The 12,947-nt window shown below is 41.2% G+C and overlaps 1 protein-coding gene across 1 annotated transcript in view; it reads left to right on the top strand.

Annotated features, from left to right (window-relative positions):
• The window catches only part of itgbl1 (integrin, beta-like 1), a 47,691-nt gene that overhangs the window by 28,754 nt on the left and 5,990 nt on the right, over positions 1-12,947 (top strand). The window contains exons 8-9 of the mRNA XM_079170010.1: positions 1,231-1,347; positions 11,841-11,987. Of these exons, the coding sequence (XP_079026136.1) occupies positions 1,231-1,347; positions 11,841-11,987 (264 nt within the window). The remainder of the gene's footprint in view (positions 1-1,230; positions 1,348-11,840; positions 11,988-12,947) is intronic.

Consider the following 12,947-nt stretch of genomic DNA (forward strand, 5'->3'; position numbering starts at 1 on the left):
CAACGAGAAGTCAAAGCTGATTTATTCGTCAAGTCACTTCTGTAGTTATTTAACCCATACGGACTCATTGCTAACCTAAGTATGTCACTATCTTTTTCAAAACCTAACTGAGTTGTTTCCTGTGAAGGCGGTTTATTTTGTTTATTTTAAAAAGGCGTGTAACAAGCAGGAATTGACACACGTGTTGCTGTGTTTCGTAGGACTTCAAATACCATACGAACCGTTGCATGAGGATACGTTGCATACGTCTGCAGTTACAAAATTGATCAGTGCATGTGCATTCTGTGTGAAAATGTTACTTTGTTGACTTTGAATCATCAATTAAAGTTTTTAAATGTTGTGAATGGATTATCATGAATGGTTTGTGAGCTTTAAGCCAATGTGATACACACATCACGATTACAACACTTCAAATTCAACAATATACATATGCGCTACTGTGACGAATCCGCTTTTTGGCCTGCTGCTTTAACTGCAGACTTACCCATCAAAAAGACATGAACATCATTAATAACTCAGCAATCTTAATGATTGAGAGACACTGCTTTTCTGTTCTTGCTTTTAACTCATGCATGAGATACTCATTATGGTACATTCCTGTTCATGAAATACTACATGAAGTAATTCATGCTTTTTTATGCATTAAGTCATGCATCAATTCATGATAATTAAAAAATCTGTCACACAAGGTGCGAGCATTGATTGTGACTTCCGAAGACGATTCTCCCTTAATAAGCCCCCGATTATCCGTATGTGGCCTTCAATACCCCCCCCCCCCATAATTAACATAACCCTGAGCCGCCTGGTGAAGTGATCAACGAGCAAGTACGCTGCACACCTCCAACGATGGTTTCGGAAGAGATGGTGTTTGCCTAATGAGCTTCACCACTAACAAAGCATGCTACCTCGGTGAGTTCCCCAGTGGCCTTCTTCACTGGCAGCTCGCTGATCGCAACATCTCGAGGTGTGTGTGTGTGTGTGTGTAGCCCGTGTGAGTGTTTTTACTAGAGTGAGTGATTTACATATGAGATTTCCACGCGGCCGGAGGGGAGATTAAGTCTAGTTTAAAATCGTCTTCTTCAGCATGAATGCGAACAACTGCTCTAAATTACAGGTGACATATAAAAGTAAAAGTGCTTCAAAAAAAGAAAGATGATTCTGCTGCTTGAAAAACACAACCCTGCTCTGAAACACTGCTCAGATGTGAGAAAATTGTCTCTGTTTTTGTAGGCCAGTGCCGGTGCGGACAGTGTACCTGCTACCCACCTGGGGACAGTCGTGTTCACGGCAAGAACTGTGAGTGTGACGACCGTCAGTGCGAGGACATCGGTGGAGAGGTCTGCGGCGGTGAGAGCACGTGCACACACACACACACACACACACATTCATCTTTGTATCCATTAAGGGCTGTTCAAGTTGTGTCTGTAACAGAGGGAATTGACGAAACATGGCAATAAACAGATGGCGAGCCTGCGTTTCAACATTGCTGCTCAAACTGTGCAGAGAAGTGGGAGGCCTATCCATTTATTTTAAATGCTGTTCATTTTTGGCATAAGCAATGGACCTCATGCAAGACCCGCTCCACAGCATGTACGAATGTTTTTCAGAACATGTTGCATTCAAAATTTCTTTTTTTTGTACTTTTTTTTAAACTTTTTTTTTGTACTTTTCGATTCGGTAAGAAAAGAATTCACCAGTGGATTAAACCCGTCGTACGAGTCACGTGCAGATCTTTCTCTGCAGGTGGAGCTTAAAGGTTTCACTGTGCGATATTCAGAGCATTAATATAGCATCAAACAGCTATATCCTATGTAAAGAAATAGGGGAGTAATGTGTATACTGAGCAGAGAATTAAGTAATTCTCCCTCTGCATGCGAATGTGCCCCATTGGCTGTCTCATGGCCGCCGCTCTGCACTGCCAGCCTGGTCTCACTCCTAACTCGTCAAATACCAACGGTTGGTCAGCACCCCCTCTGTGTCTGATGCAGACGCACCAGGCTTTCAAACATTAGATCCGCACTTTGCAAGACAACAGGCTCGCGAAACTCAGATCAAACCGTCAAACTGGGCAGCGCTGGAGAAATATGAATCAAGATTGTGTTACTGCCTTGCCTCTTTCTCACCTCAAATGTTTCAGAAACATATTTTATTGGAGTTTGTCAACTGGGCGCCATATTGCAAACCGCCCAGCCACAACCTAGCACTGCCCATGGGCTGGAGCAAACATCTATCCGTTTATTGGCAGGATTTGGTGCATCTCCACCATCAGCGTCCCCATGTTGAGAGCCGTGCGGAGGCAATAGATATGCTCTGAATTTCATATTGAGCACCTTTAAGATTTATAATATCTTAATCTGAATGAATTTGGAACCTTTAGATCCCGAGCAGAGCCCAATTGGGCTCTAGAGGGGGGGCGACAGAGTGTACACATGTAGTACAAATCACTTTTGAGAACGAATTAAATTATATTTTAAAATATTTCAAAAACATACATGACGAAGAGATTCTGATCAAATGGACCATGTAACCTATTTTAATCACTCAAAAACATATATATACACAAAGTACTTCAAGGTACTACAAGTACTACCACAATTTCACCTATTTCTCGCCAGGAGAAGGCGAGCAATGTTCTCCGTTATCGATCCCAGCCGCGACCTACGGCACTTTCACACACACACTTCATATCCCGGACCACGAGGAGAACACACTGCATCGAACTATCGTCTCCAAATTATTCTACTTTAAACTGTTATAAAGTTACTATTGATCTGCCACAGATATCAACTCAGCCCATCATCATAAACATTGAAACGCTCCGTACCTTTTAGATGTTTCCTGGATGAAAATCGAAAAAGAAAAAAAGAATAATCCATGCCGGCATATCGAAGCCGTCTCTCTGCTGTGCTGCTAAAAAAACTGAGTCTCTGACAATCTTCCATGACGAATGAATAATAATTTCAGTTTTGGCCAATGGGTTTGACCCATGGGGGCGGATCACAGTTTTTCGATTATTTTATTGCCTTAAAATTCTGTCAAACAACTCAAAGAACGAATCACTACAATGCCCAGAGTCTCCCGGATTCAGAACTGTAAGAATTGAGCAAATCGGCCAATCACAGGCTGTGTTAGGTTCAAATACATCACGTAAAACTGAAATTCTGATGGAAATTAGCCATATTTTACAGGTTTTTATATAGCACAGGCTCTCAAAATGATGCCAAACTGCTGTATTAGATAGATTGAACACTATTAGTGATAAAAGAAGTGAAATATAGAGTTATATAGTATTTAAAAATACAACAAAAGAGCTATATTGGCTGCTTCTAAAATCAGAATTGACGTTGGCTGACCAAAGCTGACCTGTACACCGGCATTGATTTCTCAGGCATACTTCACTTTATCAAAGCCAATTTTTTTTTTTAAAGGACAAAAGACATGTTGTGATATGATTTGAGAGAGTTTAAGCCTTGGACTGCATCATTTCAAGTCAATAAAAGTGCTTTTCTTTTCAGGCGAACCTGAACATTTTTTATTTGAGCTGTGTGTTATATTCATTCAGCATTAACCAATAACATATACACTGATATGTACATATATTAAAAAACTATCACAAGTGTTAGTGTTATAATACCATTGAAATTATTCAAATAGACCTTGTAGTTAGCGAGATAAGCCCCTTAGAGTGTGGGTATGAAATGTTCGAGCGGAGGGCTCAAAATAGGCTTAGTGGTTAAAAGATATTCTACAGATATCAACTAAAATAGACGTAATTCAACAAGTGTCTTTCTCTTCGCTTTTACATGATATTAAGTTATTGGCATAATTTGGCATGGCAAACATATTCACCCACTCCATGCCTCGGGGTCTTTATTCATGTCGCTGTCAGGGGAACATCCTCCATTGCACCCGACAACTGTAACAGCACCAACTGTATGATATTCTCTTGTGTATTTCCGTCACTGTCTTGTCCCCTGGATCCCCTCCCATCTAAGCCAAGGGACGCTTTGCTTTAGCGAGACATTTTTTAGGACTTAAATTGGTGTGTCACCATTCCCTTTTTTTTTGTCCCAGTAAGGCACTGCTCCTATGACATATCGTTGGCAGCTGTATTCATTTTTTCCGGGGCCCCAAAAAGACCACAGAACCTGCTACATTTCTTAATGCTCGTACAACCAAGCCTCCCAGAAAAAAAGGATGAGAAATTAAGGATATGAAATGTTTTGCTCCAAGGCAAGGCAAGTTTATTTGTATAGCACATTTCAACAACAAGGCAATTCAAAGTGCTTCACATAAAACCATTAAAAACATCAAAACAAAGGAGATTTAAAAACAATTAAGAACATTAATTGAAACATTAAAAACAGTCATTAAAACACTAAAAAGCAGTGTAAGAAATAAAATACAGTAGTAAAATGCAGAAATTGATTAATATCCTTGAATCTGGTTGAATTAAAGGCAGCAAACAGAAGTCTTCCATCTGGATTTAAAGGAGCTGGGGGTCTCAGCAGACCTTTGTTCCAGATATGTGGAGCAGAACAACTGAACGCTGCTTCTCCATGTTTAGTTCTGACTCTGGGAACAGAAAGTAGACCAGTCCCAGACGTCCTAAGGGGTCGGGATGGTTCATAAGGTAGCAGCAGATCAGAAATGTATTTTGGCCCTAAACCATTCAGTGCTTTATAAACCAACAGCATAATTTTAAAGTCAATTCTTTGTTGGACAGGAAGCCAGTGTAAAGACCTCTGAACTGGAGTGATGTGATCCACTTTCTTGGTCTTAGTGAGGACTCGAGCTGCAGCTTTCTGATTGACGTTTTACAGAGACCTGTAAACACACCGTTACAGTAGATCCAGTCTACTGAAGATAAATGCATGGACAAGTTTTTCCTAATCCTGTTGAGACATAAGTCCTCTACTCCTTGATGTATTCTTCAGGTGATAGGAGGCTGATGTTGTATTAGTCTTGATATGGCTGTTCAGGTTGAGGTCTGAATCCATAACTACACCTAGATTTCTGGCCAAGGCACAAGTATGATTCCTAGGTGAAATACCGTTACCCGCTGCTAAGGGAAGCTAAGGATCACACTTTGTAGAAACTTGAGCCGTTTAAAATATTTGGATTCGGAGTCTATTTTGAAAGAATTCAACCACTACGCTCTGCTATTTTCTTTGTGATTGCAGTGGCGAAGATTCCTATGGCTCTGACTCTGCCAATAGCTGCTGAGGCTCATGGGTAACATGGTACTTATAGTTCCGTTCTACTGACGCAGACATGGTTACGCACTTACACCCCTCACCTAATTACTGCAGAGGAAACTAGACACATTTTGTGCAGCGTGTGCACACATACACTCGCCCACTTTGAAATCATGCCAGGAGCAGCTGCTGAATTTGAAGATCAATACGGTGTGATCCTATCTGCTCTCTTTGATATCCACAGGCACAACCCCCCCCCCCCCCCCCCCACCCTAAACCCTTGAGCTGAGTTTTGAGAGAAATTGCTCCAAGCCTTTGAAGCTTCGGGTTGAGGTCTTGGGGAAGTTTGGGCTCCTAATATGAGCCATTTAGGCACAACCACTGTAATGGATGGGTTGTGCTAACAACATTAGAGGCTCAATTGAAATTGATATTTCCCTTTGCGGCTGCTGCTGCTGTCAGACAGAGACAGAGAGGAAGGCAGATGAAGGTACATGGTTGGAGAATAGTTATATTGTAAAAGAGTAAAAGCAACTGTCTGAGGGGAAAACTGACAAAATGTGTTATTCATTCGGCCAAATATAATTCCCATAGTGGGATGTATTGCTCCATTTGACTGCTTTTTCTTTTACAATTGCTTATCTGTGTTAAGTTTGAGCATACAGACACACATTTCTGTATTTTCTGGACACATACAAACTTCCTTTAAGTCTGTGAAACCGAAACAACATGACACATGCACAGCTTTTCAAAGAGTAAACAAACAGACGGATTTCTCCCAAACAACAAAGAGGAGCTTCCCCCCCCCCCACAGGGGTATCAAGCAGGGGAGTCACTTTGTCCAACTCTGTTCACTGGTTAATCCGCTGTTTGCTTCACTCTTGAGACATCCAATGCTCTGACTATTTACAATCAGTCTTGAATTGACATGCAATCTGTCTATTCCCGTCTCCCAGCTAACGCACTGAATTTCTTTTTTTTCTTGTTGTTTTTTGTCGGCTGTGGCATTTTGCATCAGTGGTGCAGTGCAGCATCTGAGGGTAGATTTCTCCTTTAAAGGGGGGGATGCAGTATTTATGTGAATGGATTACTGTGGCTCATTGTGTGCCGAGCTGTCCAGAAACAATTCTTCATGAGGCGTCTGGGGAGAGCCTGTCTGAGCACCAAGCACAGACGCAGTCACACACACACACACACACACACACACACACACACACACACACACACACACACACACACACACACATGCTGTTTAAGTCGGTATACTCAGAGGCCTGTGAGAAGCTCAGAGCCACTCTAAAACAGGTACCCTGAGTGAGAAGTTGGGGATCAAACAGAAAAGCTTTGTAGTGAGAGGGCTGTAAAACATAACAAAATAATAACTTCCCAATCCGGGGTACAGTGCTGTCTGTGCCCCTGGATGTTTGGGCCTCGCTGCAGACAGCTGAGAGGGAGGGGAAGTGAGAAATGACTCTGGCTCCTTGCATATAATTCAATCCCTAAGTGTTAACCAGCTTGTCAGTCAGCTCGGCCCACACTTGGCTCTCAAGGCTTTTCTCCAAACACGAAGAACGAGAGGAAAGAGCGGCCAAATATCCACTTTGCACTCTGCGATTGAGGCCCATGTGCTCATTCTTCAGGCCTCTCTGGTCACATTTTGTGCGCATTGGGATTGGTGAATGTTGAGCATTCACGCCATTGTGCTATTATTTCTAATGTATATCGTATGTTATCCTCCGTAGTTTGTTACATTTTGCGTATGTATTCTTTATATTGTGTTTTCTTTAGATATACATGTCTAGTGTTGATAATGTATATTTAATGTGGATAACCTGCTGCTGTAACACAATCATTTCCCAATTTTGGATTAAAAAAGTCTGTCTGTCTATCGAACAATGCTATCGACAGTTGTATGGCTGCAGACCTGGCCATGTGAGGGTTAAACATACTGCCCAATGATAATATTGCACAATGTATCCATTCAATTTGGGTTTAGTGACATCGAACAAGTGATTTGGGTTCGTGTGAGGTTTCAGTATCTGTCTGGTTTTTGGGGCACTCCCGTATAGGGATGGGTATCGTTTGGGTTTTTTCCGATACCGGTGCTAAAACGATACTTTTAAAACGATACCGGTGCCTAAACGGTGCCTGAACCGATACTTTTTTTATTGCCAAGTCAAATTTAACAATATATTTAACTGTTTAAAGTATACTATACATATTAGTGCTGGGCAACGATTACAATTTTTAATCGCATGGAATTTTTGCGATTAATCTCATTGTTATGGCAAAGTTCAATAATTAATTCAAAGGTAGTGTATTGTGCACTTTTATTTTAAAAGTACTGCTATATGAACAAAAGTGCAATAACATTTGGTTTGCAAACACTTTAAACAAATAAGGTTCTTTTTAACAGCAGTATTCCCTTTACACAGTAGCAGTTATATCTCTTCACTATCTGTGCTCAGTGTGTGACTTCATGTGAAACGTTCCACTGCTGTGCAACAGGAATACAATGTTTCAGCACGTTTCATCTAAATGTGTGTCGTCTTCATGACAGAGCATGTGATTGCAGCTCTACTGTTCATCAATATAATGCTGTAACTCAGAGGTGATGATGGTTACCCAGCGATCAAAGAATAAAGACACACTTACGCACAATGTAGGTGTGTTTTCCCTTTAACTCACGAGATGCAGGTAGCATGTTTTATACTTAATGTGAATTTAATTCATACTTTGTTGGCATCTTATTCTGAAAATCGGATGTTCCTCTGAAGAAACCGGATGTTGTCTCACGTTAAATCTTTCCGCTAACTTTCAAAGTCCTTCGCTCGCTCCCGATCTGTGCTGTTTGAATGCGTTTACCGTGAATTTCAGCGTATAGGTCACTAACATCTAAGTGTCTGCTGAATTGACCACGGAGACCTGAGTGTCTGCTAACTTTACCGCAGCGATGTCCAGTAGTCTCCATTCCTCCACCGCTGCCAGTGAGCAACGGACTTTCAAAATAAAAACAGCCACACTTTTGACCGTTTACCTTTCGGCATTTTCTCTGTTAAAAGGTTGATGGCTAGCTAGCTGCTGTAGCTATACAAACGGTAGCTATCGTTACCTGCTGCCAGGACGGAGTCATCAGAGTAGTGTTAAAAAAAAGTATTTCAATCGGCTCAGGCACCGAAAAGAAGCACCGAAATCTGCGTTGCGTTTCGGTCCGGTAGGTATCGGTCGTATAGGTACCGGTTCCATATTGGCACCGGGTTTCGGTACCCAACCCTACTCCCGTATCAAGTGTGATGTCCCAATATTTTAGAGGGGGTAATGTGTCAGAGTGACAGGACTGACACAACAAAAATGTGTATACAAACTAACATACAACGAGTTTCTGATGAGAAAATGTATATTTATATTTCTAAATTGGAAATGGAGTCACACAATAACACAAAAACAAATGTTGAAGTGTAGCGTTAGAGAGTTGTGGGTTGTGGGTAGTTTCAAGATACAAAAAAAAAGGGGCCGCATTGGAGCAACAGAGTGTGCATAGAGGCGGGCTTAGACCCCCGCTATCAACAACTCAGTTCTATCCTTTCCGTAACAATGAACTCCCTAAGACACTCTCCGCATAATACCAGATTTGCCACCGCCTCCTCGTCACAGTCCATCTCTGAACGCTAGAGCACAATGCACGCTCTGTGAAAGGCAGGTGCAGACTAATTGAATGAGGGCTAGGTTGCCGCTCCTCCAAAGCAATTAACTGCTCTCCCAGGCAGGCTGATTGAGGCAGCCATGCATAGCCCACCATGGCTGCCACTCCACTCCGACTGAGACAGAAGCTCGCTAACTTTCATTTATATCCTCCCAACAACACAACCACCACACTCACAAACACACACACACACACACACACACACACACACACACACACACACACACACCTCCGATACACCATCCCCCACCTCTATACCTCCGTTTGATTAAAAACAGCAAAAAAGAAAGAAACAGCATCAGGAAGCAATGTGAGCTGCAGAATGATCCATTAAATAGTTGCTGTTATCGTGCACAAGCTGTGTCTCTAAAGATACTTGAGATTTGATTTCTTCATTTCAAGGTTCAAGGTCGATTTTTATTCTCCTTCCAATCATTCTAAAACACAGGATTGCACAGAGATTGGGACTTGGACTTGGAATTTGGAAAAGTATTTACTTGAGAGGAAAGTTTTCACTGTGTTCTTTTCAAAAATTAGATTTCAATATCCATATATCAAACAACAGATGAATGCTGATACGATATGCTATCATCGTATGCTAATAGATAAATGAGTGATGATACAGTACATGCTTTGAATTTCTTCGATAAAGCTAGCTATGCGCTCAGAGCAACTGACATAGTATGAAGAGTGAGATAGTTTACACAAGGTGGGTGGGTGGGTGGGTCAAACAAACAGGACTTTCTTCCTGGAGACATCTGTTCATGTCCCTTGCAAAACTAAAAGTAAACGTGGAAATTTCGTCACCTAAGTCGTTAGTGAGTCAAAAGTGTCGTTGTTAGTCAGTGATGTTAACCTCAACCAGGCTCTTTTCCTAAACCTAACTAAGTGGTTTTGTTGCCTAAACCTAACTTCCTGTGAAGACAAAGGTTTATTTTGAAAAGACACCAGGCATGTAACGAGCGTATATTCACTCACTGTGACTGACACGTCCAAAAGTGACGCTAGAGGGGTATGTGGAGCATCATAGCTTGAAGCATAGAAGCACTAACCAAGGGTCAGTATGTGATGAGGTGTGAGTGAGAGTGTGTTGGACTTGAGACTTGCTCCTCAAAGACTTGAGACCTGACTTGGACTTGCACAAAATTGACTTGAGAGCATCTCTGGCTGTTGCTGCGGCGGGTATTGTCTTTAAATATCCTTTGGGCTCTGCCAGTGTGCGAAATACCCAGTCGGGGGTCCGGTCCATTATCATTAGTCTCAGACACGTTCTCCTTTATGTCACTTTCGCTGTCAAAGAGTGCTCATTTGCTAAAAACCTTTATTTAGAGGTCATTTTCAATTGAGAGTGTAAACGAAGAGCACACAGAGAACCAAGAGAACCAGGCTGTGAAGGCTGGTGTGCAAGCTGTTATATGTCTGTTCTTCCCCTGTGTTGTGTGAACTATCATTGTCCTCACAGGAGCAATAGTTCCTCTGCCCAACGGCATGGGAAACCTCAGGGGTTCTCACACTATTACAGGTATGGTTACGACAGGTTAAGGCCCTGAAGTTTATGATTATGTTAGTGACCTTAATATCAGCCCCAAAAAAACCTAAACAAACGTGTTCCAAATGTTCATATTTCCTCTACGGTTTATACAGCTGAAACAGCCTGGGGTCAAGTTGACCCCGAACAATGCAGATGCATAGAAGATGCATACATGACATTGAAAATATATCATGTTCATTTTATTTTTGTCCCCATTAAATTAGGAAGAGCTGTTAAATTAAGTAAAAAAAGAAAATGACGTTTGATTAAAATTGACCCCAATAGCCTTCATGCTAAACATGCTAACTGACATAGCATACGTATTAAGCATAAGAGTGAGGTATCAATCTTCTCATGTACCTCTTGGACATGTTTTCTAAACATAACTAAGGAGTTTTATTGCATAAACCTAAGATAAAATGTGGGTAGCATTTTTTTAAAAGAAAATTGATATTGCTTGTGTAAAAATTCTTTGAAATGATTGCCTGGATAAACTTTAAATGTGGGTATTGCGAAGTGATCATTTACATCAGTGTACAATTCATATGCAAGTCTGAATGTGCGACCTGTTAAGTCTCAGCTGACAATCACAATGTAATCAAACAGCTGTCTGACTGAATGTCTAACAGCACGGTAAAGATTTACAATAGTGGGAATGATGTGAAAATGCTCCGCTCATTACCACCTCTTCAACCTGGCATCTGTAACCAGATGTGAACACAAAGGAATCAATCAATGATGCCACCGCCTCTACATGATACGATTGAATTGTGTTGAAGTAAGCGCACTGCGAGTGATGTAGCTGTCAGAGTCGAAGGAGGGAATAAGCCAATGAGTGTGTTTTGTGTGTGTGTGTGTGTGTGTGTGTGTGTGCGCACACTTGTTAAAACCACAGTGAAGCTGTCGGCTATTAGAGCATCCAAGCACCCAGAATGCCTTCTTCAACCAATTAAACATCTCTGGTTTGTTTGGTGTGTGTGTGTGTGCGTGTTTGTGTGTTTTCGTCTGCCATTGCCTTTCTTTGTTTTTCATCTTTCTCTGAAGCGTTGGAGATTTATTAAGGACAGGACAAGACCAGTGATGACAGTTCCTTTCATGTCCCGGGAGAAAATACAATAAGCCTGCTGCGTCTCTCTCGTCTTCCCGTGGCTCTGTTTCCTTGTACTGCCTATTACTGTCAAGGTTCAGTGTCTGCGCTGTCAACTTTCTGTGTTTATTTGCTTTATCTCCTTTCTTGTTGCTCTCTCCAGTGGCATTTCTCTTGACTTTTCGCTCCATCTCTGAATGCTTTAATGCTATTTTTCTGATTTTTTCTCTCTCTCTCTCTCCTGGTTGTGTGATTCTCTCATGGCCATGATCCATATTCTGTCTCCTTTTAAATGAAGGCCCTTCTGCCCTCCGCCGCCAGGTCACGGTTACTGTTCCTGCGGACGCTGCATCTGCGAGGAGGGCTGGTTCGGGAAGCTGTGCCAGTTCCAGAGGTCCTGTGACATGAGCGACGTTCAGAGCAAGGAGCTTTGTGAGACTTCGGACGGAGTCATGTGCAGCGGAAAAGGTGTGCGAGATGGTTCTTTTCAATTCTGCTAAGTCAAAAAAGTTTCCATAGAAGTCCCATTTTGGTAGTGGTGGAAGAAGTATTCACTTGGTACTACTTTGCACTTAGAAGTACACAAATAGGAATAACACACTAAGAAAAAAATCAAGTAAAAATACTGCATTGGAAAAAGTGTTACTCGCTCAATGTACTTTTGTCAAAAGTAAAGGTTCTCATAATGCAGACAAATGCCCCCTATGGATTTTATATTATTATATATTATATCACTGGATTATCAGCAGCATCAGCATTACTCTGTAGCATTTACTGCTGGAGCAACTTTTATTTATTATATTGTTGGGTATTTTAATCAACATCAAATATATAAATTATAAAATTGTCATGTGTTTTTTTAATGTTGAATCTTAATCTGCAAATCTGTACAGTAAAATAACTGTGGTGGAGTAAAGACTACTTTTTTTTACTCTTGAATTGTACCGGAGTAGAAGTATAAAGTAGCATTACATGGAAACATTCAAGTAAAAGTACCTCAAATTTGTACTAAAGTACAGCATATAAGCAGTATATGCTCACAGAAATACACGATTTATGATGGGTGGTTACATTTATTAAAGGTTTAAACCTTGAATGTCCTTTTTTATGTCCGTTCTCGAGAACATATCACAATATCTTCCCCCTAAAGATCACTGAAAATGAGCAATTTCTGAAACGTACCCCTTCCCATTACCTCTGGTAGTTTCATTTCACCTTCTTACAAACTCTGGATCATAACTCTTGTCTCACATTTTCTTTCTGGAGTGTTGCTCAAAATGTCTCGAACTAGACAACGATGTGTTTTGCGTCACAAACTTTGTTAATTACAATGCGTCTTTTCTGTGGGTAATAGGTTCTCTTCATACTTGTCAAACAGGTCTCAGTTAATATACAGTACTTACATATTCTCAATCATCTCGCTTCTCT

This window comes from Pholis gunnellus, assembly GCF_910591455.1.
Source record: "Pholis gunnellus genome assembly, chromosome: 12".
Taxonomy (NCBI): Eukaryota; Metazoa; Chordata; class Actinopteri; order Perciformes; family Pholidae; genus Pholis; species Pholis gunnellus.